Source organism: Oryzias latipes, chromosome 1 (genome assembly GCF_002234675.1).
Source record: "Oryzias latipes chromosome 1, ASM223467v1".
In the NCBI taxonomy this organism is placed as follows: domain Eukaryota; kingdom Metazoa; phylum Chordata; class Actinopteri; order Beloniformes; family Adrianichthyidae; genus Oryzias; species Oryzias latipes.
In genome coordinates this window covers 4848401-4873956 of record NC_019859.2, presented here as the reverse complement: position 1 = coordinate 4873956, position 25556 = coordinate 4848401, and the positions used below count along the sequence as shown (strand labels likewise).

Genomic DNA, 25556 nt, shown 5'->3' with positions numbered 1-25556 from the left:
TCTGTGTGAAATAAATCCGGTGTGTGCGTGACGACGGGGCCTTGCGGGTTGGTTCTGACCCAGTTCGGGTTTTGAGCGGAGGCCGCAGAAAAACATGCAGCTCTGAGGCCTCCGCTCCGCCGCTTCGTGTAAAGCTTGTTGACATAAAAGCAAAATCTAAAACAAAAATACATATTTTCCATATTTCTGACGTTTAAATATTTAAATGCTGTTGAAACTCAAACACCGCTTTGAAATGCTCGACGAGTTCAAGTGTGTCAGCTCGTGCATCTGGCGCGTGACGATGGCAGTTTTGTTGCCACGTGCAGCAGGCCGCGCGCACACCGCGGCGTGCCGCGCGACTTTTAAGATATTTCAACGCCTAAAAAAAGGCCCTAAAAACGTATGTTCAATTGAAAAGATTCTTGTAACACAAACCTCAAATAAATAAATGAATCCACAAGTAAACAATAAATGAAAAAAACTCGATCGTGAAGTTTCGCGATTTTATTATGACTTGAATTGTATGTATTTAAAGCACATCTATGGGAATAAAGGTAAAGGGACGTCTAATGCAGCCAAATAAAGCTTCTGGGATTACATCTTCTCATAAAGTTGACATAAAAAGAAGAAAAGGTTTTTCATTCGGTTGTCTTCACTGCTGAGTCCTGGTCACGCGTGGGTTTTTCTGTGGGGAAACAAAGGAAACTATTTAGATTTCTATTAAATTAATATGAAATCACTGAGACTTTGCGGGTTTTCAGACCAAAGCAAAAGTAAATTACTCCGGAAAAAAACAAACAGGTTAGGCTAGATTTGTTGGCGACTTTTGTCTGATGTGTTTCAGATTCAAAAATTCACTTTTATTTTTTATTTGATCACAAATTCCCTCATTTTTATCTATTTAATTTTCTAACAAAATGTGTTTGAATTGAACACCCCTGCAGGAATCTTTTACACTCAAATGTTCTTAAGTATTTTAACAGAAAATATGTACAAATACTTTTTAATAAACTGAGTTCAAAGCAGAAAAAAAGGACTTAAAGTTGTTTGGAAAGGATGAAGAAGGCCTGTTGCTGTTTTCAGCCACATCTGTTACTGTGCAGCATTTGAGGAGGAACGCTGTTCTCCTTTGGGGTTGAAAACAAAAGAGGAGATTTTGCAGACCTTCCTCCTCTTCCTCAAACTGGGTGTCCATAGTTCCTGTCACAGCGTGGGGGGCAGTGCGGATTCAGCCAGTACTCCAGGTTGGTCTCCTGGGCCCTCTGGTCCAGAGCCTGCATGTGCAGCAGATGCTCCTGTGGGGATCAGATGGAATCAGAGCGCAATTTGCAGCAAACTAAGCAAAGAAATCTGTCACATTTTTTTAAAAATAAAAGATGAGCCAGAAAACCCAGGTAACTGCATAAGCTGACAGAATCGTGGCTCAAAAGCAGAACAAAGTGCAAATGTTTTGAGGAAGGAGAAAATAAAACATCAAATGGAAAAAAAAATCAGACCTTCTCCTCCCAAACTGCTAGATCATGTTTTGATCATTTTTCCCTCCCTGATTACAGTTAAACCATATTGAACCATTAGTATCATATTTGAAACGCACATTTCTGAGACTCCAAAGCCATTAGCATGATCCAAAACGCCCGTAAAAACTCGTTCTATGTAACTTGGTCCATGCTTCAAGCCCTGTAGTTCACAATCATTCCACTAGGGGCAGTAGAAGGGCTCTTCTCTTCCTGTTCATTTCAAAATGGTTGCGTCCATGAAATCTCTTTTGGCTGGAAAACTTTGGCTAATTTTCAAAACTTTGTGGTAAGATTGACTCATATATTATTATTTTTTAAATGACTGCTTGCTTTATTAAAATAATGTGTGTGATTTGATTTGATTTATTTCAAGCATAAAGCAATAAAGAATGTACACATATTTATCAAACTCATTAAAGAAATGTTGGAATGCATAGATTAAAAAGACAAAAAATAAAACAAAAAAAAAAGCCACTTAAATCACATTTGCTTCATTAAATACAGTGATCGTTGCTTGACTTTAGTTAACGTTAAAAATGTTTTGAAAAATTTGAGACATTGAGTAAATGAGGTGTTTTTTTTCCTGAATAATATTTTTGCACGTTGTTGTGAACAAAAATTTGCAGACTCACCCAATGGATCATAATTGATATTATTTATATCTCTTAAAATTACGTTGCAAAAGTCATTTTTGGGTTTAAAATCATCTAAATTCCATTAAATCTGAATTTTTCTTTGTTCATTTCATACTTTATCTTTACGCATGCATCAGGCTCTCATCCTTCCCCCATTTAGTTATAAAATAAGTCTCCATCCACTCTTACAAAAACAGGACAGATTACGGCCTCCGTTTTGGTCCTGCTTCGTCCTCCTCCTCCTCCCCGCCCTGATGAAGCTCACCCTCATGGGCTCGTCGGGGTGGCCGGCCTTCATCGGCCGCTCCTGCCTCTTGCTGCGCAGCAGCTGCTTTGCAAAGCTCTCCTTGATGACCGGGTTCGCGTCTGCAGTGAAATCGGCCCAAGAGGAAGAGATGTTGTTAGTTCCTGTTTGGGGAGTGGACGAGTTCAGGCAACTCGGGCTGGGAGTTTGACCTCTGGTTTCCATTTCTATGCATCTTATTGCTGAATTTTATTTTCCCTCTAAAAACAGCTGCCGGGATTTAGCCGGCCCAACTATACGGGGTGCAGGTAGTGTGTAAAGGGGGGCAAATCTGGGTGTGCCTTGATCTTGTGCTGACATCTGCATTGCCGGGCCTGGGACAGGCACATGCAGGATGCTGGTTTGTGGCCTGTTGAGGCTTCATTAATCTTTTTTATGTCTGTCCAATTTATTCATTTCATGTTATTGTTGTTTTTTTGTCATTTTTAATTCTTTGGTCAACTTTTGATGACATTTGGAGGGCAGTCACGGCCTTTGGAGGGGTATTGCCCACCCCCACCCCCCCATATCTACCGTATTTTCCGGACTATAAGTCGCCCTGGACTATAAGTCGCATTTTAACTTTCACAACCTTATATGACACAATCATAGCAGACTGTTTATCTAATAATTTCACAGTAATTTTTTCTCAAACTTATTTATTTATTCCTTTCATGAAGCATCATTGGCCAACTAATACTCTGTTTTCATCCTGTTTTTGTAGAAACAGTTTTCATTTTTATTGCATTTCTGAATCTATGAAATAATTGGAAAATAGAATATTATGTTGTTAGCCTTCAAGATCTTACTGTAAAAAAAAGTTTGCTGATTCTCTGAGTCACTTAACATACTATTAACACTTAACATACTTCATACATCAAATTGACCCAGGAACATCATCTCTGTTCCTCACAAATGAACATAACAGGAGGGTTAACAATGTATTTATTTCAATTTAGTTCTAATATAAGTCGCTGCGGAGTATAAGTCGCACCCCTTGCCAAACTATGAAAAAAAGGGCGACTTATAGTCCGGAAAATACGGTAAATCCGGCCCTGGCTTGTTTAACTGGAGTGGATGTGAAATTGCTCAGCAGCAGCCCTTCAGGAGCCCCAGCTCTCTGCAGAGCACGGAGGTTCTGTCCCCCCCCTGTTCTCTCAGAAAGCCCCGGTCTGTGTTGGGAGGTAACAGAGTGCCCATTCATCCTCGCCGATCCCCAGGGGGGAGCCAAGTTCTCTCTCCAGCACGTGACGCTGCATGTAGCAAGCAGCCAGGGAGGAAGCTGAGAGGAAAGCCAGAAGAGGCCAAAGCTCCAGCTGCTGCTGGACTCACAGCAACGTGGCAAACACCAAAATAATCCAACAATCTCAAAGGAATTAAGAAGAACGTTAACCGGAGAAAGAATCTATTCTGGAAAAAAACTGTTAATACATAGAATAAAGTAATTTAAAAAGAAAGCAAGAATAAATGTTTGGATTGAAGTAAATTGGATACAAAATTATCGAAAGGTTTTGTGGAAGCAAAAAAAAAAAAGTCCAGGAGAACCTAACAAATGTTCTACCGGTGATTCAGTTTTATTTCTGAAACACGTCAGAAGAGTTTGTGCTGCAATAACACACAGTTCATCATGTTAAACAGGGATGTGTCCTACCTGTCTGAAGGGTCAGCACGACCAGGCAGAGCAGAAACACCAACAGCTTCTTCATCTTCGTGTTTTTCCTCTCTGAGCCTCCAATGCTCTGAGGTCCACAGGAGAGGGGTGAAGGGCAAACCTTTCCCCTCCTCTTCCAGCTTCCTCTCCTCACCCACAGACTGCCGTGTATGGAGTCAGGTCGGAGAAAAACGATTTTATACATATCTTAGCGTACAGCTATACTTTAATGCACACGCAGATTTAAAATATATCATTTTTATTAATGAAAACAGTTTTTTCTAATATAGGAAAACTTTGGAGCAGAAGGTTTATAAAGATGTCCGCTAGGGGGCAGTAAAACACGCGTTCAGACCACTGAGAAAAACATAGTGTTAGTGAGAAAAACATGTCTATATACATAAATGTCTTTTTTTGGGGGGGGGGGACATTTTTATTTCAGATAAGAACAAATTTTTAACTTTAAACATCCAAATACAAACAGGATTTTTTAACTTAATTTAACTGCAGAAAGATAATTGTGTGTTTTCACTTCCCTCCTCCCATTGAAAAATGGCAACTGACACATTTTCTATTTCCAGGAATAACAAAACGAGAGAAAACAGCAATATCTCATCAAGAACCATAATTTGAGAAACCAAAAAGGTAAAATTCATTTATAAATTGATTGGGTTTTGAGTTAAAATTTTGAAGAAGAAAAAAGAAGTATGATGGGATTTTAAAAAAATTCTTCTTCCTAATCTGGAAAAATGTGTTTATCGCTGCCGTTTCCGTTCCGACCTTTTGGATCCCTGGCCTCTTTCCCATCACCTCAGTTTCTCACATTCACATGCTCCTTATCACACGATCTGGCTGATATTTGAGTACACACGTGCTCAAGGAGATGTGTAAAATAAAAATAAAATTGAAATGGGGAAATACAATGTATATCTGCACAACATCATTTATTTTTCACCAAATAGAATAGTTTTTTATTTGAAAAACTAAATAACTAAATCGTGCATAAATTAGAGTCTCTCTCCCCATGTTCTTTTGGTTATTGTGTCGTTTTTAGCCAAAAAAAAACCAAGCAAAAAAACAGGTGTTTTCTAGGAAAGTGTCTGCAGTCGTTCTGAAGAGATTCACCTCTGAATTGTGGGTGGGGACTGTTGACGCAGAGCAACCCCACCCTCTCTTCCCCTCCCCGTTGCTGAGAGCTCTCTGTGTCCACGCTCTCTCACTAGCTTAGTGTCTCACACCCCGAAACAGTAGTGGTGCCAACAGAAATGGTACTAAGAAATGCAGATGTAATCTGAAAATGTATTTATTTATATCAGAGGAATATGTTAAAAACACATGGTAGGTAGTTAAGAAAAATATTTTCACCGTTTATAGTTGGGTGGGAAAAAACAGTCATATTACCAGGCTGTGCTAGTATTTTTGGTTTTAATTCTATTCTTAAATTAGAGTCAAAGGGACTTTGCTCCCTTCTGCCACCTGCCTACAGTGGTCTTTCTATGATGTATTGTGATTTTAATGCATTTTTCTGTTTTGTGAAGCACCTTGAATTACTTTGTGTATGAATTGTGCTATACAAATAAACTTGCCTTGCCTTGCCTTTAGAAGAATTAAAGCATTTGGTATTTCCTGGTTTATTTCCAGGAAAAAAGTGGAGGCGTAAATCTAACAAGGACATAGTTTCCTTTAACAGTAAGTTATTGCTGGTTTTTATTTTTTATGTTGGTTTTGGTCTTTTACTTTGAAGGGGGAAACCGGAATCGGGCTTCTTCCGTTTGGACGCAGTGCGCATGCTCCCTCTTGAGCGTGAATCATCTTGACGTGTATAGACTCTTTGCTGGTACCAAGCTAGCTGTACGCATTTAGGAGCGCCGTTTATTTCTCGCGTTATATGTCCGTTTTCAAGTGATGTCAGAATCCCGTTTGTGTTCGTGAACATGTCCGTCCCGGAGAAACGCGGCGTTCCTTCCCGCCAGCGCGTTCCGTCCACACCGCCCTCTTCCTCGGTTTCCCTCGTGTCCGCCGCCTGAAGCCCGCCAGAGGGATGAGCTCAGACGGGGCAGAGGCGCAGGGCGACTGCGGCTCCCGGCGGGAATGGCCGCTGCTGCTCTGGACCTCCCTGGCCGTCGTGGTTCCGGTCGCCTTCGTTCTGTGGTGCAGCGCGCGGCGCTCCAAGCGGAAAAGCTCCATGGAGGAGTTCTTTCGGAAGAGCAAGCACGGCTGGCACTACACGGACCTGTTCAACAAGCCCACCTACTGCTGCGTCTGCGCCCAGCACATCCTGCACGGCGCCTTCTGCGAGTGCTGCGGCGTGTGCGTGGACGAGCAGTGCCTGCGCGGGGCGGACCGCAGCATGCCGTGCAAAGAGATCATGGCCCCGTGTGGCCCCGGAGGGTCCGCGGAGCACCGCTGGGTCCGGGGGAACGTGCCGCTGGCCAGCTACTGCGCAGTGTGCAAGCAGCAGTGCGGGACGCAGCCCAAGCTCTGCGACCACAGGTGAGGAGGGGATTCAAACAGGTGAGGAGGGGATTCAGACAGGTGAGGAGGGGATTCAGACAGGTGAGGAGGGGATTTAGACAGGTGAGGAGGGGATTCAGACAGGTGAGGAGGGGATTCACGCAGGTGAGGAGGGGATTCAGACAGGTGAGGAAGGGATTTGGGCAGGTGAGGGGAGGATTCAGACAGGTGAGGAGGGGATTCAGACAGGTGAGGAGGGGATTTAGACAGGTGAGGAGGGGATTAAGACAGGTGAGGATGGGATTCAGACAGGTGAGGAGGGGATTCAGACAGGTGAGGAGGGGATTCGGGCAGGTGAGGAGGGGATTCAGACAGGTGAGGAGGGGATTCACACAGGTGAGGAGGGGATTCAGACAGGTGAGGAAGGGATTTGGGCAGGTGAGGGGAGGATTCCTGCAGGTGAGGAGGGGATTCACGCAGGTGAGGAGGGGATTCACGCAGCTGAGGAGGGGATTTAGACAGGTGAGGAGGGGATTCACGCAGGTGAGGAGGGGATTCAGACAGGTGAGGAGGGGATTCAGACAGGTGAGGAGGGGATTCAGACAGGTGAGGAAAGGATTCAGACAGGTGAGGAGGGGATTCACGCAGGTGAGGAGGGGATTCATGCAGGTGAGGAGGGGCTTAATACAGGTGATTTAAAACAAAAAGGCACGGTATTGCTTTTTCTTTTTTGGTTTATATGAGGCCCAATTTAGCCTTTAATACACATTTACAGTCGTTCACATGTGGTGGTCAGATGGGATGTGTTTGTTTTTAAGGGCCACCCCAGTAAGGAAGGGCTGTAGCTGCAGAACCCCATACCACCACTCTGCCACCACTGTGCTTGACAGTTGCCGTTTGGTGTGGGTCGTCTAACCTCTTCCCCTTCAGGTGCGTCTGGTGTCAGACGACCGTTCACGATGACTGCATGGACAGCCTTTCCACTGCGGACGTTTGCGACTTGGGCGAATTCCGCAGCCTCATCATCCCCCCCCACTACCTCTACCAGGTCAGCAAGCTCCGCCGCCGCCACCCAGACGAGTTCAGCAAGGTGAGTCCAGAGCGGCGCATGCAGGCCCCCTGCGGTGCCTCAAACTGTGGCTAAAACACCGTTTGTGCAGCTGGGCGCCACCTGCGGCGGTGGCTGGAATCCCATCCTGGTCTTGGCCAACACGCGCAGCGGTAACAACATGGGGGAGGCCCTGCTGGGAGAGTTTCGCACCGTCCTCAACCCCGTTCAGGTCAGCTCCTCCGCCTGAGGCCAGCTCTTCCCGTTTCCTTCGCTGGGCTCAGGTTCCTTCTCTTTGGCAGGTGTTTGACCTCTCCGTGCTGCCGCCAACCAAAGCCCTGCAGCTGTGCAACCTCCTGCCCCCCGGCAGGGTGCAGGTGCTGGTGTGCGGGGGGGACGGCACCGTTGGGTGGGTTCTGGATGCCATCGATGCCATGAAGCTGAAGGTGAGGAGGGGAGGGGAGGTGAGGGCTCTTCTTCTCTGACCTCAGGTTTCCATGGATTTACCGTTGGGTTTGTCGTCAGGCTCAAGACCAGTTTATCCCCAGAGTGACCATCCTGCCTTTGGGAACCGGGAACGACCTCTCCAACACGTTGGGGTGGGGGGCCGGGTACGCCGGGGAGATTCCCGTGGAGCAGGTTCTCCGCAACATCCTGGATGCTGAAGTGGTGCAGATGGACAGGTGGGGTCTGAAAAAAACCCAAACCTCTTTATTTAAAAACTCCAATTTCCTTTTCTTAAGCTGTGAATCAGAGTTTTTTTTTCCTTTCTAGGTGGAAAGTTCAGGTGGCTTCAAAGGGAGTCTACTTTCGTAAACCAAAGGTCTGCTTCCTGTGTTGGTGCCGGTTTCGGTGTCTTGTGCCTTTGTGCTGACCTGTCTGTGCATCTGCCTCAGGTCCTGTCCATGAACAACTACTTCTCCGTGGGCCCCGACGCCCTGATGGCGCTGAACTTCCACGCGCACCGCGAGAAAACGCCCTCCTTCTTCTCCAGCCGCATCATAAATAAGGTCGGGAGAGCTTCGTTTGAATTCCCAAACCCCCCCCCACCGCCCGCGTCTGTCCATTTGAATGCAAACCCGTGGCTGTTGGTTTTTCCCCTCCCCTCAGGCCGTGTACTTCCTCTACGGCACCAGAGATTGTTTGGTGCAGGAATGTAAAGACCTGGATAAGAGGATTGAGGTACACTTCTGTTTTAGTTTGACGTTTAAAGTTTATTGAAATTCTTGACGGATTGTATGGATGTATGTATCACCTTTGATCTCTACCATCCTAAATGATTGATGGATTTAAACGTGTACTCTTCTATAATGAAAGGCCAGAGAAAAAAGGAGAAAAGCCCACAGATGAATTAGAAAAAAGAAAAGGGGAGTTGCCTTCTAAAAATAACCCGCTTTAAACGAAATCTGCAAAGCGGTCTTTCATTAATGCTTTCTACACTTTTCTCAGACTGACAGGAACTTTTCTTTCGTATTTAAAGTCCCTCCCCGATCATCTTTTGATCTATTTTCAAAGCGTTCCCGACGGTCTTTTAATTCTGATTATATTATGACAGAGCAGAACAGTTGGCTTCATTGCTAGAGTCTTTTGCGATGGCGGATAACCCTCATGTCAGTTGACCTTTATTTTGAAAAACGTGACACCAGATAGTTTGCTCTTTTCAAATTTGAGATTTTAAACTTGACAGTTAGCCACCGAAACATTACTCCCCATTCTGAGCCCCTGATTGGTCAATCTGGACCGGCTGACGTGTTCGACGGCGGCACGTTTTAAACGTAGAGCCTGAAAACGGTCTGAGGAGCTAGAGTAGCTACTGAACTCAGACTTTTCACAGGAAGTGGAGGCCTGACCATGCAGACGGCGATGTGTACGTATAGAAACCTGCACGCTGTGTTCAATGTTGGAGCGGTTGTACGGACGGCGCCTCGGCTTCTCGCTTTTTGTGCCGCCTCATAAAACGACAACAACAGTGTTTTTTCTGCATCAGCTGGAGCTGGATGGAGAACGGGTGGAGCTGCCCAGTCTGGAGGGCATCATCGTCTGTAACATCGGCTACTGGGGGGGAGGCTGCAGACTCTGGGAGGGGATGGGAGATGAACCCTGCCCCCCCACTCGGTAAGATCTGCACATTTATACTAAAGCAAAAACTGGGGGAGTTTTGACATTTAGTTTTGCTAATCATCGATAGAAACCTGTAAATACTTACCGTTTAAATATATTTAAAAATAATATTAAATGGGGGGTGGGGGGGGGGGGTGGAGGAAAAACAGCCCCTGTGCATTGATTTCCCCCTTGTGAGATGTTTGGTTACCGTGGTAACGGGGAGTCAGCAGCAGTGCCATGTGACCCTGCAGGCTGGACGATGGTTTGCTGGAGGTGGTGGGCGTGTTCGGCTCCTTCCACTGCGCACAGATCCAGGTCAAGATGGCCAACCCTGTGCGGCTGGGCCAGGCGCACACTGTCAGGGTGAGGCAGACGCACACGCACACACACACACACACACACACACACACACACAGAGCTTCCTGTTTACCTCGCTGAGCACTGAAAGACAATGAGGGAATCAGTTTGTGTCCCTGGCCTCTGGCCAGCACTAGATTGGATTTGAACTGACATCATTTATGGTGTAATGCTGTTTGTTTCTAAAGATGTTAACATTTTAAGGAATATAGAAAAGTACCTCATTTGCAAAAACACAATTGGTTGAAGGGGTCTGCAACCTTCAACTCTTAAAGAGCCTTTCCTAACCCAACAGGAGCCACAAAGTCTGACTGAACCTTTGGAAAAAGAAGACATTAGTATTTATGTCATTATAACTATTATGATGAATATAGGAAAAACATTTTATTGATTATTTATCTATTGATCCAGAGGGAGTGGAACTCTTTTTTTTTTTTAAGATCCTGTTTTATTTAAAATGTCTGTTGTTAATTGGTAATTATTCTTTTAATAATTTTTATTCATCTATTTATCTATCCATCTGTTTTTGGCAAAATTAAAACATACGACGTGAAGAGAAAAAAATCTCAATGCAGCAAATGTAATATCTGATTAAAAAACGGTTTATTTTACGGGTGCATCTCTGCCAGAATTATTTACATTATGCTAATTAAACCAAAATCAGGGTTAATTTAGTGACTTCCTTTTGCACTTAAAATCTGCCTAGTGATGTCGTCCACCTTAAGGATGAATCGTGCTCACTGACCTCTAACCCAGTGTTTTTCAACCAGTAAGCGAGATGGTCAGGTGTGCCGTGGGAACATTAACTGATCTAAAAACATTGATAAAACACTGAGTAGTTAGGAATATAAAAAATCGTAAAATTCCTTTTTCTTTGTGTTTATTTGATTCTATTAAAGACATTTTGATAAGAATGACGGTACCGCGATTTAGCTGCAACCAAAGCTGTTTGCGGAAAAGTCCCGCCCCTTTAACTGTCTCCGCCAATCATTCTTGAAGGCTTAATCGCGTGTCTCCCATGATGCATTGGGTTAAAGGGACAGCGCCTCAGCGCACAATGAGTCGTCCTTGTTAGACGTCTTGAAACCACAACGAACACACATCAGTTTTTCAATTTTTTAACTTAACTTTTATTTCATCTTTTAGAAAAAACAGCTGCAACTTCCTGCTTTTTCTGCCACAATTATCACCAAAATGCATGTGAGAATGCGCGGGGGGGGGCTGTAGATAAATACAGACTATGAGTTTCTGCTTGCTTTTTTTTTATTTTGGATGCTGGTGTGCCGCGGGATTTTTGTCAAGGTTAAAGTGTGCCGTGGCTCAAAAAAGGTTGAAAAACACTGGTCTAACGGATTGTCTGTGGTTCCCGGCACTAAAAAATATTTCAAAATGTTTTAGTCCGACTTTGTCAAACTTTAAAGACGAACTGCTTGATTGACTGTTGGAGCATTGTGGGTAGTGTAGTCAGGAGCTTATTTACTTTACAGTTGTTTTTTTTAAATGGAAAACTTTATTTTCCTAAAACCACAGAGTCACGATGGAGGGGTCAAAGGGCCACATGTGGCTCCGCAGACCCAGGTTGCAGACCGCTGCTCTAGGACCCTTTTACTTTTTTTATACTTTGAAAGTAACTCAATATTTCTTACTGTTGGAATAAGAAGTGACGTCAAAGCTTTGGAGAAATTTTGTAGAAATTGTATGAGGTGATGGTGTTAAAATAAAAATGAAGCTGCTGCTCCCTGTTGTCATGTTTGGGGCTCCCTCTTCGCCGTCCTCTCTGCAGCTGGTTCTGAAGAGCTCCACGATGCCGATGCAGGTGGACGGCGAGCCGTGGGCGCAGGGTCCCTGCACCATCACCATCACCCACAAGACCCAGGCCCTGATGCTGTACCACAGCTCCGAGCAGACAGACGACGAAGAGGACGAAACCAGCGCCTCGGAGGCGGAGAGCCTCACCCCTCAAGATTCTCCCAGACCCCCCTGGTCGCCGGCGAATCCAACTTGAGCCCTCGCCCAAACGTAACTCCTCGTAGTCGTTCCTCCTCGCTTGCTTAAGTTCTCCCAGTCTAGGATGTATTCATAGAGCTCAGGCAGTTTCCAGGAGAGAATTCGATCAGAGAGCAGTTGATTTGCACTGACGCTTCGTGCCATTGAAGACTTCACTGTATTCATTGAATCGGAAGGCCTGTCGGCATCAGGATCTTCACCCGTGTCCAGGTGACCTGCGAAGCCATTTCTAAATGAGCAGCAGCTAATCCACAGGGAATCCTTAAAGCCTGTTTCAAAAACAGAAATATTTTACTGTTGAATTTTCTAAAAAAGAAAAAGGAAAACCGTCTGATTATAAAAATGAAAACATTTTTTAATCCATAACTTTACTAAAAGTGTCGTGCCACGCCAAATTCTGATGTGCACTTGTGAGTTGGCCTGAAGACGGACGAACCTCTGCAGGGAAGAGTCAAACACTGACATCGGTGCGCCGCTTTACGTCCTCCACGAGCGGCGGAATGGCAGCCGCACCGTTCCGTTTCACGGCCAAGTGACCGCAGAGGAGCAGAGCTCAGGCTCGGTTCATCCTCCTGCGGCAGCAAACGTGGCGCCGCGCCGCGGACGCCCGTCTGTCCCGTTTCTGTACTTCTGCTGACAGCCTCAAGGTGGAAAACTGCACGGTTTGTTTTTCCTGTGCGGAGGTCAGATTTCTGTTTACCGAACAGGGATCAGCTGTACCTGTGGTTCCTGTCGAATGTCTTGTTGCCCTTTGTTTACTCCACAGGTTTGTGACACTGAATCAGCTTAAATGTAACTGCAAACCGAAGCCATCTGAGAAGAACTATTCAAAGATGATGTGTGCTGTACAGTCAGGTTTATTGTGACAGTTGAACGCTCATGAAATAGTCTGTATTTCCACGCCAGCTCTCGCTTCGAAAGCATGTGTTTTTGTAGTTTCCTCGTGCCGTCGTACCAAAAAGCTTCACTGTTGGAACATTAGCTGTCAGAAATGTGATGAAAATCACTTCAATCACAGTATTATCCCAATGTGTGGCCTCCACCGAAGAGCAAAGAACCTCTGTGTTTGAGGAAACAATCATTTGAGAGCAGTTTACAAACAGAAATGACTGAAATGAATGTAAAGACGAGGGGGGGGGGCTTTGAATCTGAAAACATTCCCATAAATATTTTCATACAAAAGCACCATGTGTCTGTGTTTTCTTTGGACCTGAAGTAGGGGAACCTGTTGAACCAAAAAGAGCATATTTTGAGTTAATTTTCTGTCCTGTATGAATTTGGATTTGGAACAAATGCTGAACATTTTGGCACAAAGTTCAAGAAGAAGAGAACTTGGTTGCCGTAAATAAAAGTTGAATATAATCTAAAGTTTCTCTAATGAAGAACAAAGCTTCAGTATGACTTCTCCACACCTGCCTGCTTCACTGCAGAAAAATGTCTATAAAACCGATAGAGGACCGTAGGTTGGCCCTGAAGTGCAAATAACTTAACGCAAAAACTTTAACCCTTGTGCTGTCTTAGATGACCCCACCCTTACACTGACGTGTTCTCCCTAGCATGATAAAGGTGGAAAGATTTCATGTAATCCATGGACACCAGTGAAGATCAAAAAACATTGAAGAAAAAAAGGTTCAGAGCACTGTCTAGTGGGTCTAGATGACCCAACTCCCAATGTTAAAGTGCCTAGGATAGCACAAGGGTTACAGATAGCAACAACAATTAAAAACGCTACAATTTTTTTAATCTAAACACAAGTTAAAAAAAGAAACTTTAGAAAACAAGAGTAACTTCCAGAAATCAAAATGAAATGCAGTAAGAAAATAAAAAAGGTAGGAAGTCTAAGAAGTCACTAATTGGATGATGATATCCAGCATCCTTATTAAGAAACAGGCGGTGTCTATGAGAGGGGAGGCTGCCCATCAAATGACGCAAGGGAAAACACCTGCTGCTGTAAAAAAACAAAAGGAAAAGAGAAACACAACGGGTGGACCGTGTCTGAGAACTACGTCGGATGTCCCAGAGCCGCTCCGTTTCCAAGCTCCACACACTGGATTATTATATTTTCCCATTTCCTGGAGGACGGATTATCGCGTGGATGATTTTTTTCCCCCCATGAGATCTGCACGTCATAAACCGGGAGAAAGCCGGTGAGATCGAGCCTTTTTTTGCTTTATTTTTTTATTTTTTTTCAATGCATTTCTGGGACTGAGTTTACGAACACCATTAGTCGGACTTTATTTAATGAACAGAGACTTGTGAAACTGTTCGGGCCTCATATCTCCTCCAATTCTAAATCATCCACATACAGACAAATAGATGCATTGAAGTCTTCATTCTCCTCATCTGAGCGACTATCTGACTCTAAACTGTGCAACTGAATACCTCCTACACTGACGTTAGTTTGGGTTTGCGAGGGGCTTGTGGCGAGTGGGAAGTACTGTACTGAAGAAAAAAAAAGGCATGCTGGGAAACTACAGTTCCGCCCACCATCCAAAAGCGACATTTTAAGAAGCATGTAACGTTCATGGGTTGTGCAAAGCTCTATACATTTATAATATAAATATTGTACAAATCTCCGTTGACATTGTAAGGTTACCTTTTTTGTTCGTAAAATTGTGTTAATCGGCGGTCGGTTTTTCCATCCATCCATCCATCCATCCATCCATACATACATGAGGCCAGAACAGTCTCATAATTCAGAATTGTCAGACTGTTCTGGCCTCATAGGAGACAGCCAGATATTGCTGCTGTGTCATAAGTCCGTCGTTGTTGTTTTTTCAAACAACTTTAATTCACTAGACTTGTAGTCATACACTAATTTAAAACCGCACCCGGAGAACCAATAGGTGATATAACCACTGAGTAACAATCAAAGCAAACAGATGTCGGTCATAGAACCATAAGATTGGGGATACATCGTGATAGAAGTCAGAGCTTTGACAGCATCCGGTTTTAATTTTTCTCCTGATCCAACGTGATTTAAATAAAAACTCTGGAAAGCCCTTTCATCTTATAATTTATTTATGTTCTCCAGAATGAGAAATATGCAACAAGAACATGTTAAACACACAAAAACCAGATTTTCATAGGAGTGGGTCCTTAATACGTCTTCACGTTGAGGGATTTGTTGGTGACATTTGCACTTCAGGGCCACCGTAGAAAGACTGCTTTTTTATTTTTATTTTTTATTGAAAATGCAGAACAAAAAAAATGCAACATTTATGCGCATATAATGTACATTACAATTCTGAATACAGAATAAACATGTTACATCCTTAAGATTTTAATGAGTAACAATCACAAAAGGGAATAAAAATTAAAAATAAAGAAAATAGAACTAAACATAGAAAAAAAAGGGAAAATGTGAGAGTAAACTTATGACAGTAGTCCAAAAGAGTTACAATTGTTTTTTGAGCTTTTGTATTTTTTTGAAGCTGAAATGAAGTTTAAATATTGCTGCAGTTCCAGTTTGAACACAAAAATCAGGTTTTTGATTGGAAAATTTGCTTTTGTGAATATGAAATTTAGCCATAAATAACATGTTTATACAAAAGAAAGCATCACAGTCTTTGAGATCAAAACTATGGAAACCAAATAGTATGTTTTTATAATAAAGTTGTATATCAGCAGAAATAGTCGGTGATAAATTTGTGAATGTTTTTCCACAATTTGTATGTGAATTCACAAGACCAGAATAAATGTGAGCAGGTTTCAGGTTGTTTCTGGCAGAAATATCGGCCTTAAATTTAGTTAAATAATGTTTTGCTGGATAAAATCTGTGCAAGAGTTTAAAAGAGATTTCTATTTGTTAAGAAGTATTTTTGTGGTAAAGACCAGACTTTTTTCCATTCAATGTTAGAAGTGAAACTAGTCCAATAAAAGGTAGCTGATGGAACAGAAAGCAAATTATCCTGGAACAAAGCTCTGATTTTTGAGTTCAACTGTTTAGCCGAAGTGAAGCAGAAACTACCCAGAGGGGATTTGAAGGCATCAGGAGGATTTGGGGTCAAAGGATGAGAAACCCCTGAATAACATGCAAAGCCCAGACGCTACGGCATCAAACACTACTGCAGATTCTTTGGGTGTCATTGGTATTTTATACTGCATTGTGAATTCTGAGTGGTTATATAATAATCCTGGTTCTTTGAATAATTGAGGAAAATTATACCATTATAAACCCGTTACTTAAAAACAGAGTTTTGTTTTTATAGACAATATTACAGTTATTCCAAATAATACAACTCTGTGGAGAAAAGTGGTTTGTAGATCAGTGCCCAGGCTAAGAGAACCCGTTGATGACAATTTGACAGTTTCAAAGGGATTTTTGGACTACTGTTGTTGCAGCATAGCAGGAAGTTAAGGCCTCCTGACTTTGAGAATACAAAATGTGGAATAAAGTTCCAGATAGATGTGGGGTTATTGAAATATTTCTTAATCCAGATTACCTTGAGTGTATTATTAAGCGCAGTGAAATCAATACAATTGAAACCGCCTTTATCAGACGTATTTAAAATAACAGATTTTCTGATATAGTGGGTTTTATTTCTCCATATAAAGTTATATATTTTCTTAATTGTATTGCAGACTGTGTTATTAACCTGTAGAGATTGAGCCACATAAATTAAACGAGAAATCCCTTCTGCTTTTGTAAGCAGAACTCTGCCCTTCAAAGGCAGATCTCTTTGCCGTAGAAAGACTGCTCCACTACAGACTGTCAAACTACAAAGTTGGAGCATTATTGGTTGCTGTAGTCACATTACTTTAAATGTTGTTTTTTACTTTAGTACTTATTTTTCAAACTAAAAATAGGGGCCACAATGGAGACCCCTGATCAAGAAGAAGTTTAACATAAAAGGAGAAGCACTATAAAGTGGCCAAAAGAACATTTTATTTAATACAAGGAAAGTGAATTACATTTTACAAGTTCAACAGTATATTTTAAGATCCCATTTGTGCAGATAGCCTTAAACATTTTAAGTGGAAAGTGTGACGTTGACGGTTCCACAGCTTCTACTTGTTCTTCTTATGGTGCTGCTGTTGTCCCGGCGGTTTGGCTGAATGAGGACGGCTGCCGGGTTTTCCGTCTTTGGTGGATTTCGGTCCTGCAGCGGCTGGTTTCTGACCTCCTGAAGCACTGGGGGCTTTTCTGTCCTCTCCTGCAGAGAAACGGTCCTTTCAGCTTATCTACAATCGTTAAAAGTAGAAGAACGGTGTCCTAGTCTTATTGGATATGCATGTTGCTTTGAAGATCATCCTTGATCGCTTGTAGACGACTAGATCCATGAATGTCTTTCCTTATTTGTCTCGTCTGAGCTGGAATCTGGCTCAAAACTGTGCGGCTGGATAGCTCCAATACCGCTCGCCATTTTTGTTGCACCGCTAATGCTAGGTTGGCACTGTGAGGGGCTATAAGCTAGCGGGAGAACGCCTTAACCGAGAAACGCTCACTTATGGGTGATGGGGAAAGGGGCGGGGTTGCTCCGGGCAAACAATCACACCCACAGCTCAGAGGTGATTTTCTAATTAACTATTTTTATAACCTACTTATAGATAAACGTCTACTGGGAACCTTTTTAAAATGGCTCAAAACAGCGGTCTCCAACCGTTTTCAGACCACGGACCGGTTTCATGTCAAAAACATTTCAGAGCGGAGGTTGGCGCTAAATTGTTTTTAGGCTTCCGGTTTTTGAGAAACCTAGAATAAAAAAGCTACCACAAGAAATTGAGTTTATAAAAATCTGAAAACGTATATATATATTTTACAGATGACAAAGATTCACTGAAACAAAGTTTTTGATTTGCAGAGGTTGTAGATATTCAAGAAAGACAACATTACAGGTTTTATTTCATTGAATACCATTATAACACTGAGAACTCAACACAGACTCCACTCATCTTTCAGGGCAAAAGGATTGATCTTAATTTTTTTTATACATAAATCTTAATTAACTGAGTATTTTTTTTTTTTTTTTTACAGAGGAAAATTTTCTCTGCTAAAGTTTCTTAACAGATGTCTGCTTAAGTCACCCTTGCTGTAGAAAATTCCTAAATGTCACTTTTACAAGTTTCCACAAATCAGCAACTTTTAATATTTATTCTCTGTCAAACGTTTTGCCGCTGCTTTATACTTTAAGATGAAGATTTTTCCCTTTCACGACAGAGTGGGTACTAACAACCAGACGCCAACTTCAGCCATGTCCAACATTTAATGATGGATAAATAAAGCAGGATAAAATAATAAACATAAATCCACTGGTCTGCAACTTTATTATGTGTGTGTGTGAAACGTTAAAACGTCAGTCGCTGCAGCGAGCAGCTTCTGGTCCGCGGGAACAACTGTCTCAATAAATCTGAATTTGGAGGAAAACTCCCGGTTTTGTCCGTAAATAGCTGTTCCTTTGGAGTCGGAGGCTCTTCTTCCATTTCCTCACCGACACTTTTCTCCCCAGAGAAACTTTCTAAATATGTTTGGTTGCTTTTAAGCGGAGAGGTTGACTAACTTGGCGGTCCGAACAGCTGCTTACGGTCACGTGACGTGTCACGACAGACAGATGTGGTGAACAGAATGCGGTAGTTTTCCAAAATGAAACTTCTGCCAGTCTCACAAAATAAACTACCGGTACATTGAAATAATCGAAGTTAGCTTTTGCCTTTTCTCAAAATATGCTTGAGTGGAAATTTAATATGTTGGAAATCCTACAAAATATTAAAGATGAACGGTAAACTGGGTTTTTTTTTTTTTTGGGGTCCTCAATTTAACACTTTTGCTGGCGCTGGAATCAACTTATACTTTAGGAAACCAGGAAATTTACCACAATAATAATATTACCTTATAAGGAAGCCACAAAGAACAGTGTGAATCCTGAATTAGCCTCATAAAAGGACTGGCTGTGCCACAGAGTGTCTCGGTTAAAAACAGAAATGTTTGTGCAGAAAACGACTGATTTAAACCATTGAGAGCTAAATGTGACATTTTTTCAGTTCAGACCCCAAACAGAGAAGGACTTACCTTTATTTTTCGGAGGCTGGCTCCTGTCTCCTCCCCTGTTTTGATGAGCCTTTGGAGCTGGATTGCTGGTGGTCTTATTCTTCCTTCCTGATGAAGGTTTCTTAAACTTTTCTCCATGAGGGTCTGAAAGCGAGTGAAAATTCTCAAATTAGACCTTTTCTATTGTGAAAGCGTCCATTTTTATATTCCCAGTAGGATTTTTTTAATCATGATTTTGCCGTTTTAAGCCAAAAATCAAAAATCTTTAGGACATAGTTCCCGCATAGCAGCAGCAGCTCAGTAGAAATTCATCTCCGAGTTGTGGGCGGGGACTGTTGTCACGGAGCAACCTCACCCCCCATCCCGCCACCTATGGCTGAGAGTCATCTGTTCACGTGCTCTACCGCTAGTTTACAGCCCCTCACAACTCCAACCCAAAATTACAGTTGCAACAAAAACGGTGAGCAATACCAGGGCTATCCAGCCGCCCGGCTTTGAGCCAGATTCCAACTCGGACGAGGAAAACGAAGACGTGATCCATTCGTCTACAAGCGGATGCTTCCGTTTGTTCTCAGTAACAAATAAGCTCTTTTTTCAAATATTATATTTTCCCCTGTTCCAGATTCCCAACGATTCCAAAAAAAAAAGAAGTAAAAAAAAAACAAGAAAGCAGTTTTAAGCTTAATTTTCTTTTTCCATCCACCCTCCATAATCAGAAAACATGTTAGAATGGTTCTTTAACCATCAGGTTAAGTGAATCAAAAAGCACATCTGAGAATTAAAATAACTTATTGAACTTAGTAAATGATCAAATTGAGGATTTTTTTGCAGTAAATGAGGCGTATAGTGTTCCCAAAAACTATTTATTCCAGGTAGCAGTGGATGCAGTTTAATTTTCTTGGGCAAAGGAGCAACTGTGGAGATTTTGCTAGTTTGCTTTTACCAGCAGGCCGAAGCCCACTAACGAACCATTTCACACTTCATGGAGAGCAGCTCTGCGAAAAACCAAACGCTCAGCATGAAACTGGATTTGTTATAAAGCCGTTTCTTACACCAGCGAGTGTTACGAGTGGCCAGTAGTCTGCTGAAAAATCTGTTTACTTCATGCAATAAGGAAGTAAAAAACAAAAAAAAAAACCACTGCATAACAGTTCAAAGCCACAGAACCATTAAAAAAAATAAATAAAAAAAAATCAAACGAAAATGAGAATATAGATAAATATGAACTTTTGTAAAAATAAATTAATAAATAAATAAAGGGGTCGTAGCTTCAAAAAAGTGCATTCAAAATTTCAGGATCTTCACTTCGTCATTTTTGTACCTTGTCTGCTGTTCTAAACTCTATTTTAGTCCAAATAGGATAAATTTAATCTTTCATTTCATTGTAAATTGGCTTTGCAATATAAATGTGGACCATTTATCATGAAATCTTTTTTTAAAATGCAATTTTTGATTCGAAAATTCCTCATAGTTCTTATTGTTAATTAAAAATCAAACATTTCATCCTCTGTAAATCCAGAGTTGGAGCAGCGTTTTGGGAAAATGTCATGCATGGAGTCAAAGGGATGCAGTCCATGCCACCAATTGGTTTGACTCCTGAGGTCTTTTTTTTTAGAAGCAAGTGGTCAGTTTGATCCTTTTGTTTACTAAAAGTCATCATTTGATGTGACCAACTGTTGTGTTTATGGATTTTAGAAGAAAAAAAACACAATTCCCGGCAGCCTGTGGGGGTAGAATCATGAGTGAAGATGCCGGAGCGGCCGTCTTTTACTCACTTTGACGGCCTGTTGAAAAGCTAGAGGGACCAAACCGATTGTGTTGCGCATTATTCCATGACGGCCGCGGCTGCATGTAAATGGGGAATGGAACCTGCTGGTAAATGGTGTGGACGGCCGGAGGGGCGGGATGGTTGAGGCCGGGATGACCTCCTTCCTGTTGAGGTCGCTCTGGTGCTGAAAAGGCTTTAAAATCAAGCAAACGAAACACTTTAAGCAAAGATCTTCAGCGTTTACAACAACCTAAAGCCGTTCGAATTGTTAGATAATGACTTTTGATTGACTTGAAACATTAAAGAGCAAATCTGATCAACATATGCCGGCGACCGAGAACTTCCCCTCTAAAGCTACGTTCACTCCGCCCACTTCCAATGACAGGATGTAAACGTGTAAGTCGGGCTTTTACCTTCAAAACTCCCACAATCGCACGTAACTACGCATACTTTAAAGACTGATCTCTGTCTCTGGCTGTGTCTGATTCCCACCCTACTCCCCAACGACTAGAAAACTATACAGTGTGGGACGATGTAGTGCCCTGGATTTTAAAAAGGAATTTGGACACCATGTCCACTACTTTGTTTTTTTAAACTGCAAATATGACGTCATCGATTTCACAAAGTGAAAATCTCATTGATACGAATGTTTTATGATGAACATTTATGAATCACTGAGTTATGAAGATAATAATGTTGGTTTATTTACAAAAAAAAACTTTTTGGGGGCAAAAATTGTTCAAACGCAATGCATTGTGGTCTATATTCGCCAATCTAGTGACCATTGATGGACACTGGTTTTTCGCAGACACTTCTGGGAAACTTCTATGGAGTCGTAGATTCGGACAGCACTACAAACTGGTGAACTATATAGTGAAGGAATTCAGACGTAGAGCCTCTATGTATAAAGCATGTGGCCATTCAAACACAGGGTCTAAATCGGAGTCTCCGATTGGTCAAAGTTCAATCTGGTTTTCCGTTCAACACGCGTTCAATGGCTGCAACTTGCAGCAAGAGCTCAAACGGTTGTAAAAACTGCACAGCTGGGGGTGAAGATGAGATCTTTGAACACAGAATCCCACTTTTCATTGGAAGGGGCCGATTTAACACGCTTGGCAGAGGGGGGGGGTGAACGTAGCTCCAGTTGAAAAGGTTCAGCGGTTGCCACTTTTTTGCAATGATTTGGCTTTTTTCAGCAATAAATTAAGTAGATAATTGCAGCCGTTTGCTGCCACCATGGCGTCAACCCCAACCCGGAAGACTCTTCATGAAAGGAGGACGTACTCGATGGCTCATCCCCGGTACTTTCAGGTTCCGATTCTGACCCAGATGTTTCAGCATCGCCTGGAAAATATATACATTCAACAGTTTATGACTTGTCAGACATTCCGCTGCTTACTCGCACATTTATATACATCAAAAGGGGTGAAGAAGTCACGACAAGAGAAAGAACAATTCCACACAAGACGTGCAGAAACAGAGAAAGTCAGTCGGTTACCTGATCCAAGAAGAGGTGGTCTGGCCTCAAAGGGCTGAGACAGAATCTCCATCAGACTCCCCTTCAGGTCAGCAGCAAAGCTCTGTGCTGCTGTCACTCTTTCAGAATCCAGGTTGATCCGAGGCGCATAAGGGTCAAACTTTATGACCTTTGGAAGTTCAAAGGAGGCCTGGAAACAATCATGAAATAAAAACCAGCATCAGTTTTGTCGTTGTTCTGCTCCTCTGTGCAGTTTCCTTCCAGCACAAACTCCACCTGCAGAAAGGCTGTGGTCTGGGACCGACGCAGCAGTTCGTTGATGTCCTCCCTGGCGGTCCTCATCTTCTCGTTGTTCTCGGAGAACCTCTTGGCGAAGTGCTGAAGCTTCATCTGACCCTTCTCCAGCTCGCAGTCCACCTCGTGCAGAGCAGCGCGCTCATCTTGAGCCAGCACGTCCCTCAGTTGTTGGTACGCAGCCGACAGCGCCGTCTTTCTGCTGTTGGCAGCCCCCTGGAAAAATGGTCCAAATGAAGACGCCCATCCATGTGTCCTGCTGCTGTAGGGACATTTGACTCGAATTTGTCTGAAGGTTACCTTAAGCTTGTTCTGCATGTCAGTTATCTGGAGAACAACCGAATCCGTCCTCTCGATCTTCTCGTTCAGCAAACTCAACTTTGCTCTGAAGTCGTTCTGCAGAAACAAAAAAAGAACCAAGAACGATTTGAGTAGAAACCCATCACCAACAGAGCGTTTGGTCACGTGACCACCTGTCAATCAAAAGGTTATTAATATTATTTTGAAGGCAATTACAAAAAAAAAAAAAAAAAAAAACTTTCACCGATCCTCCCCCGGGGTCCACTCAGACTGGACACATTAAACTGAGCTAGAATTTGTTTCTCTCGATAATCTGGACCAAATTTTCAGTCTCGGTACATCCTGGTCCAGGACCAGGAACCGCTCTCTGACCCATCTTTCAACGGTTCGTTTCCAATCAGACTGAGGTCCAGTTTGCTCTGAGTTTCAGCAGTCTAAATAAAAACACTGGACCTCAGTAACCGCCTTGCAGCATGCCTCCGCCGTACCAAAGTACAAAGTGTCGTACCAACGTTGAGACATTATCCAGTATTCTTCCTCTCGTCACTTTGCCCCACCCTCGCAATTCCTGGCCAACGACTAAACAGATGTTTAGTCACATGGTTTTGTTTACAAGCTTTGGCCCAGAACAGAACTCTCCGGCTGACAGTCCGACAGTCCAAATGCAACGTTCATGACTAGAGCCGGACTAAATTTAGCGTTCTCAGACCGGATTAACAGACTTTTCCCGTCTGAATACACCCTAAATGTAATCCCAGACCAGTATGTCAGCATGCTGGGGATGAATTGCTTGAATCAAGCCATGCAGCGATCACTCCCTGAACTGACTTGGCTCCAGTTCATTTGACTTTAAATCGGTCTCAATCAGGAAGTACAATTCTTGCCTGTTATTGTACTGTGACAACTACAAAAAGAACCAATCATGTTTGTTGTGTGGGAACAAAGTCTACAGGTCAGTAAGGGAGCCACTGAAACATTTTTGTTTGTTCAGCTTTTTTTTTTTTTTAACCATAGTTTTGTTTACCAACTCATTTTGCTGGAGGAGGAATATGGGACTCAGATTGTAAAACTTGGAAAAACTTTTTTTCTTCATTTTTTTGACAACAAATGTTCAGGAATTTGATACGAACACGTTCACAACAAGCTTTTTAAAGTACATAAAAATCTATACAAGTCAGAAAAGTAACAGAAAGGAGCCACAGTTTTCTGTTGCTCAGTTGTAAATTTCTTATTGTTATAGTATTTACCCTCCTGAAATACTGAAATGATTATGGAGCTTTTCGATGGGATGGGGCTCTGGGGATTGCATCTTAACTGATGAAGGAGGGCTTCATCAGACACTTGACTTCGGGCTGGCAGATGGGAGCTGTGGAGGAAGACTTACCTCCTTCAGGCCCCTCTGCTCCTCAGGAGAGGAGAAGGAGCAGGATTTGTGGACCTGCTGGAGGCAGGAGCTGCAGATCAGACGTCCGTGCTCCGTGCAGAAATGCTCCATCAGCTTGTGGTGTTCGGAGCAGATGTGCTCCGACAGATCCCCCACAGGATCGATCAGCTGGTGGACGCGGAAGGTGGGGTTCTCCCGGTGAGGCCGCAGGTGCTCCTCGCAGTAGGAGGCCATGCAGGTGAGGCAGGTCCTGGAGGCCTCTGCCTCCATACATGTGTCGCAGAGGACCACATGCTTCTCCTCAGCTTTGCTCTGCTCCTCAGCTTTGCTCTCCTGCTCGGTCGGGATGGCTGAGCTGTTCTTGGAGGACTTCAGCTTGAAGGCCTCCACCACGGAGCTGAGGACCGTGTTCTTCTGCAGCTCTGGCCTGGACGGGAAGCTGGTCCGACACTGAGGGCAGCTGAAGTTGGCGTCCTCCCAGGTGGCGAGCAGGCAGTCCTGGCAGAAGTTGTGTCCGCAGGGGATGGTGACCGGACAGTCGAAGGGGCTCAGGCAGATGCAGCAGGTCAGCTCCTCCTCCAGAGCGCACAGGGAAAAGTCGGCCTCCTCCGCCATCATGAAAACTGCTGCTGCTGTTCGGAGAGACGATGACGCACTTTCAAGGGAGGGAGGGAGAAACGAAACCTAACGGCTTGTTTGGAAACCGCCTCCAAACAAACGTCACGAGGCGTTTAGCGGCACCAATTTGACTTCGAAATAAAGAAGAGAGTTTTTTTTCAACAGCGTACAAAGGGAATAATGCCCGATAACGAGTCAACACAAATTACCGGAAGCCTGAACCGTCTGGTCAGTTTTTCACTTTTTAATGTACACCCAGCAGCCAATCAGAATCGAGGATTCACCCGGACTGCGGTGTAAAGAGAATTAAATCCTTCCGCGCTGCGTAAACATTTACAGAAGGCTCTATTTACTCTTTGTTAAAAATAATTTCTATATTATTTATATGTATTACTGTTAAAAATATGAATCTATACTAGTTCCCAAGCAGCACTTTCCTTGTTAAAATTAAAAAAGTTAAATGTCTTCGGATTCTTAAATATTGAGAGAGAGAAAAGGCACTGGGGAAGGGGTTGGAAGTATTTTTCTTTGTCATATTTCAAAGTAATAGGAGCCAGTTTAGCTCGTGCTGGTTTGCAGCGCATTCCGTCCGTGAAACCAGGGAATCCGGGCTGTTCCCTATTCCCTTCTCTGCTTCTGTGCCGGTCCCAAGCCCGGATAAATTGAGAGGGTTGCGTCAGGATGGGCATC

The 25556-nt window shown here is 43.1% G+C and overlaps 3 protein-coding genes and 1 long non-coding RNA gene across 5 annotated transcripts; 2 read left to right on the top strand and 2 right to left on the bottom strand.

Moving 5' to 3' along the window:
* Window positions 1–471: 471 nt before the first annotated feature.
* c1h17orf67 (chromosome 1 C17orf67 homolog) lies at window positions 472–4200 on the bottom strand. The gene is made up of 4 exons (XM_004065552.3): window positions 4069–4200; window positions 2400–2500; window positions 1147–1277; window positions 472–667 (listed from the first exon to the last, which is right to left on the bottom strand). Exons 1-3 carry the CDS (start codon window positions 4121–4123, stop codon window positions 1161–1163), a joined length of 273 nt encoding a protein of 90 aa, XP_004065600.1. The 5' UTR covers window positions 4124–4200; the 3' UTR covers window positions 472–667; window positions 1147–1160.
* Window positions 4201–5801: 1601 nt separating this feature from the next.
* On the top strand, window positions 5802–13222 carry dgke (diacylglycerol kinase epsilon). 2 transcript variants are annotated; one of them, XM_023954681.1, is made up of 11 exons: window positions 5802–6561; window positions 7453–7612; window positions 7683–7802; window positions 7873–8016; window positions 8096–8253; window positions 8345–8393; window positions 8467–8580; window positions 8681–8752; window positions 9558–9685; window positions 9925–10036; window positions 11561–11762. In XM_023954681.1, the coding sequence occupies exons 1-11, from the start codon at window positions 6110–6112 to the stop codon at window positions 11735–11737; spliced, it is 1686 nt and encodes a 561-aa protein (XP_023810449.1). In that variant the 5' UTR covers window positions 5802–6109; the 3' UTR covers window positions 11738–11762. The 2 variants fall into 2 exon arrangements, with proteins under 2 accessions (XP_023810449.1, XP_023810447.1); XM_023954679.1 differs by lacking the exon at window positions 11561–11762 and adding an exon at window positions 11814–13222 and having other exon boundaries at window positions 5830–6561.
* Window positions 13223–13834: 612 nt separating this feature from the next.
* Window positions 13835–20723, top strand: LOC110016436. Its single transcript, XR_002291760.1, has 2 exons — window positions 13835–14184; window positions 20545–20723. It is a non-coding gene; the product is annotated as an uncharacterized LOC110016436 (long non-coding RNA).
* On the bottom strand, window positions 16904–25096 carry LOC111946281 (E3 ubiquitin/ISG15 ligase TRIM25-like). The gene is made up of 8 exons (XM_023954673.1): window positions 24249–25096; window positions 22865–22960; window positions 22547–22780; window positions 22292–22460; window positions 22078–22137; window positions 20801–20986; window positions 19047–19169; window positions 16904–17193 (listed from the first exon to the last, which is right to left on the bottom strand). The coding sequence occupies exons 1-8, from the start codon at window positions 24864–24866 to the stop codon at window positions 17048–17050; spliced, it is 1632 nt and encodes a 543-aa protein (XP_023810441.1). The 5' UTR covers window positions 24867–25096; the 3' UTR covers window positions 16904–17047.
* Between the last annotated feature and the right edge of the window lie 460 nt (window positions 25097–25556).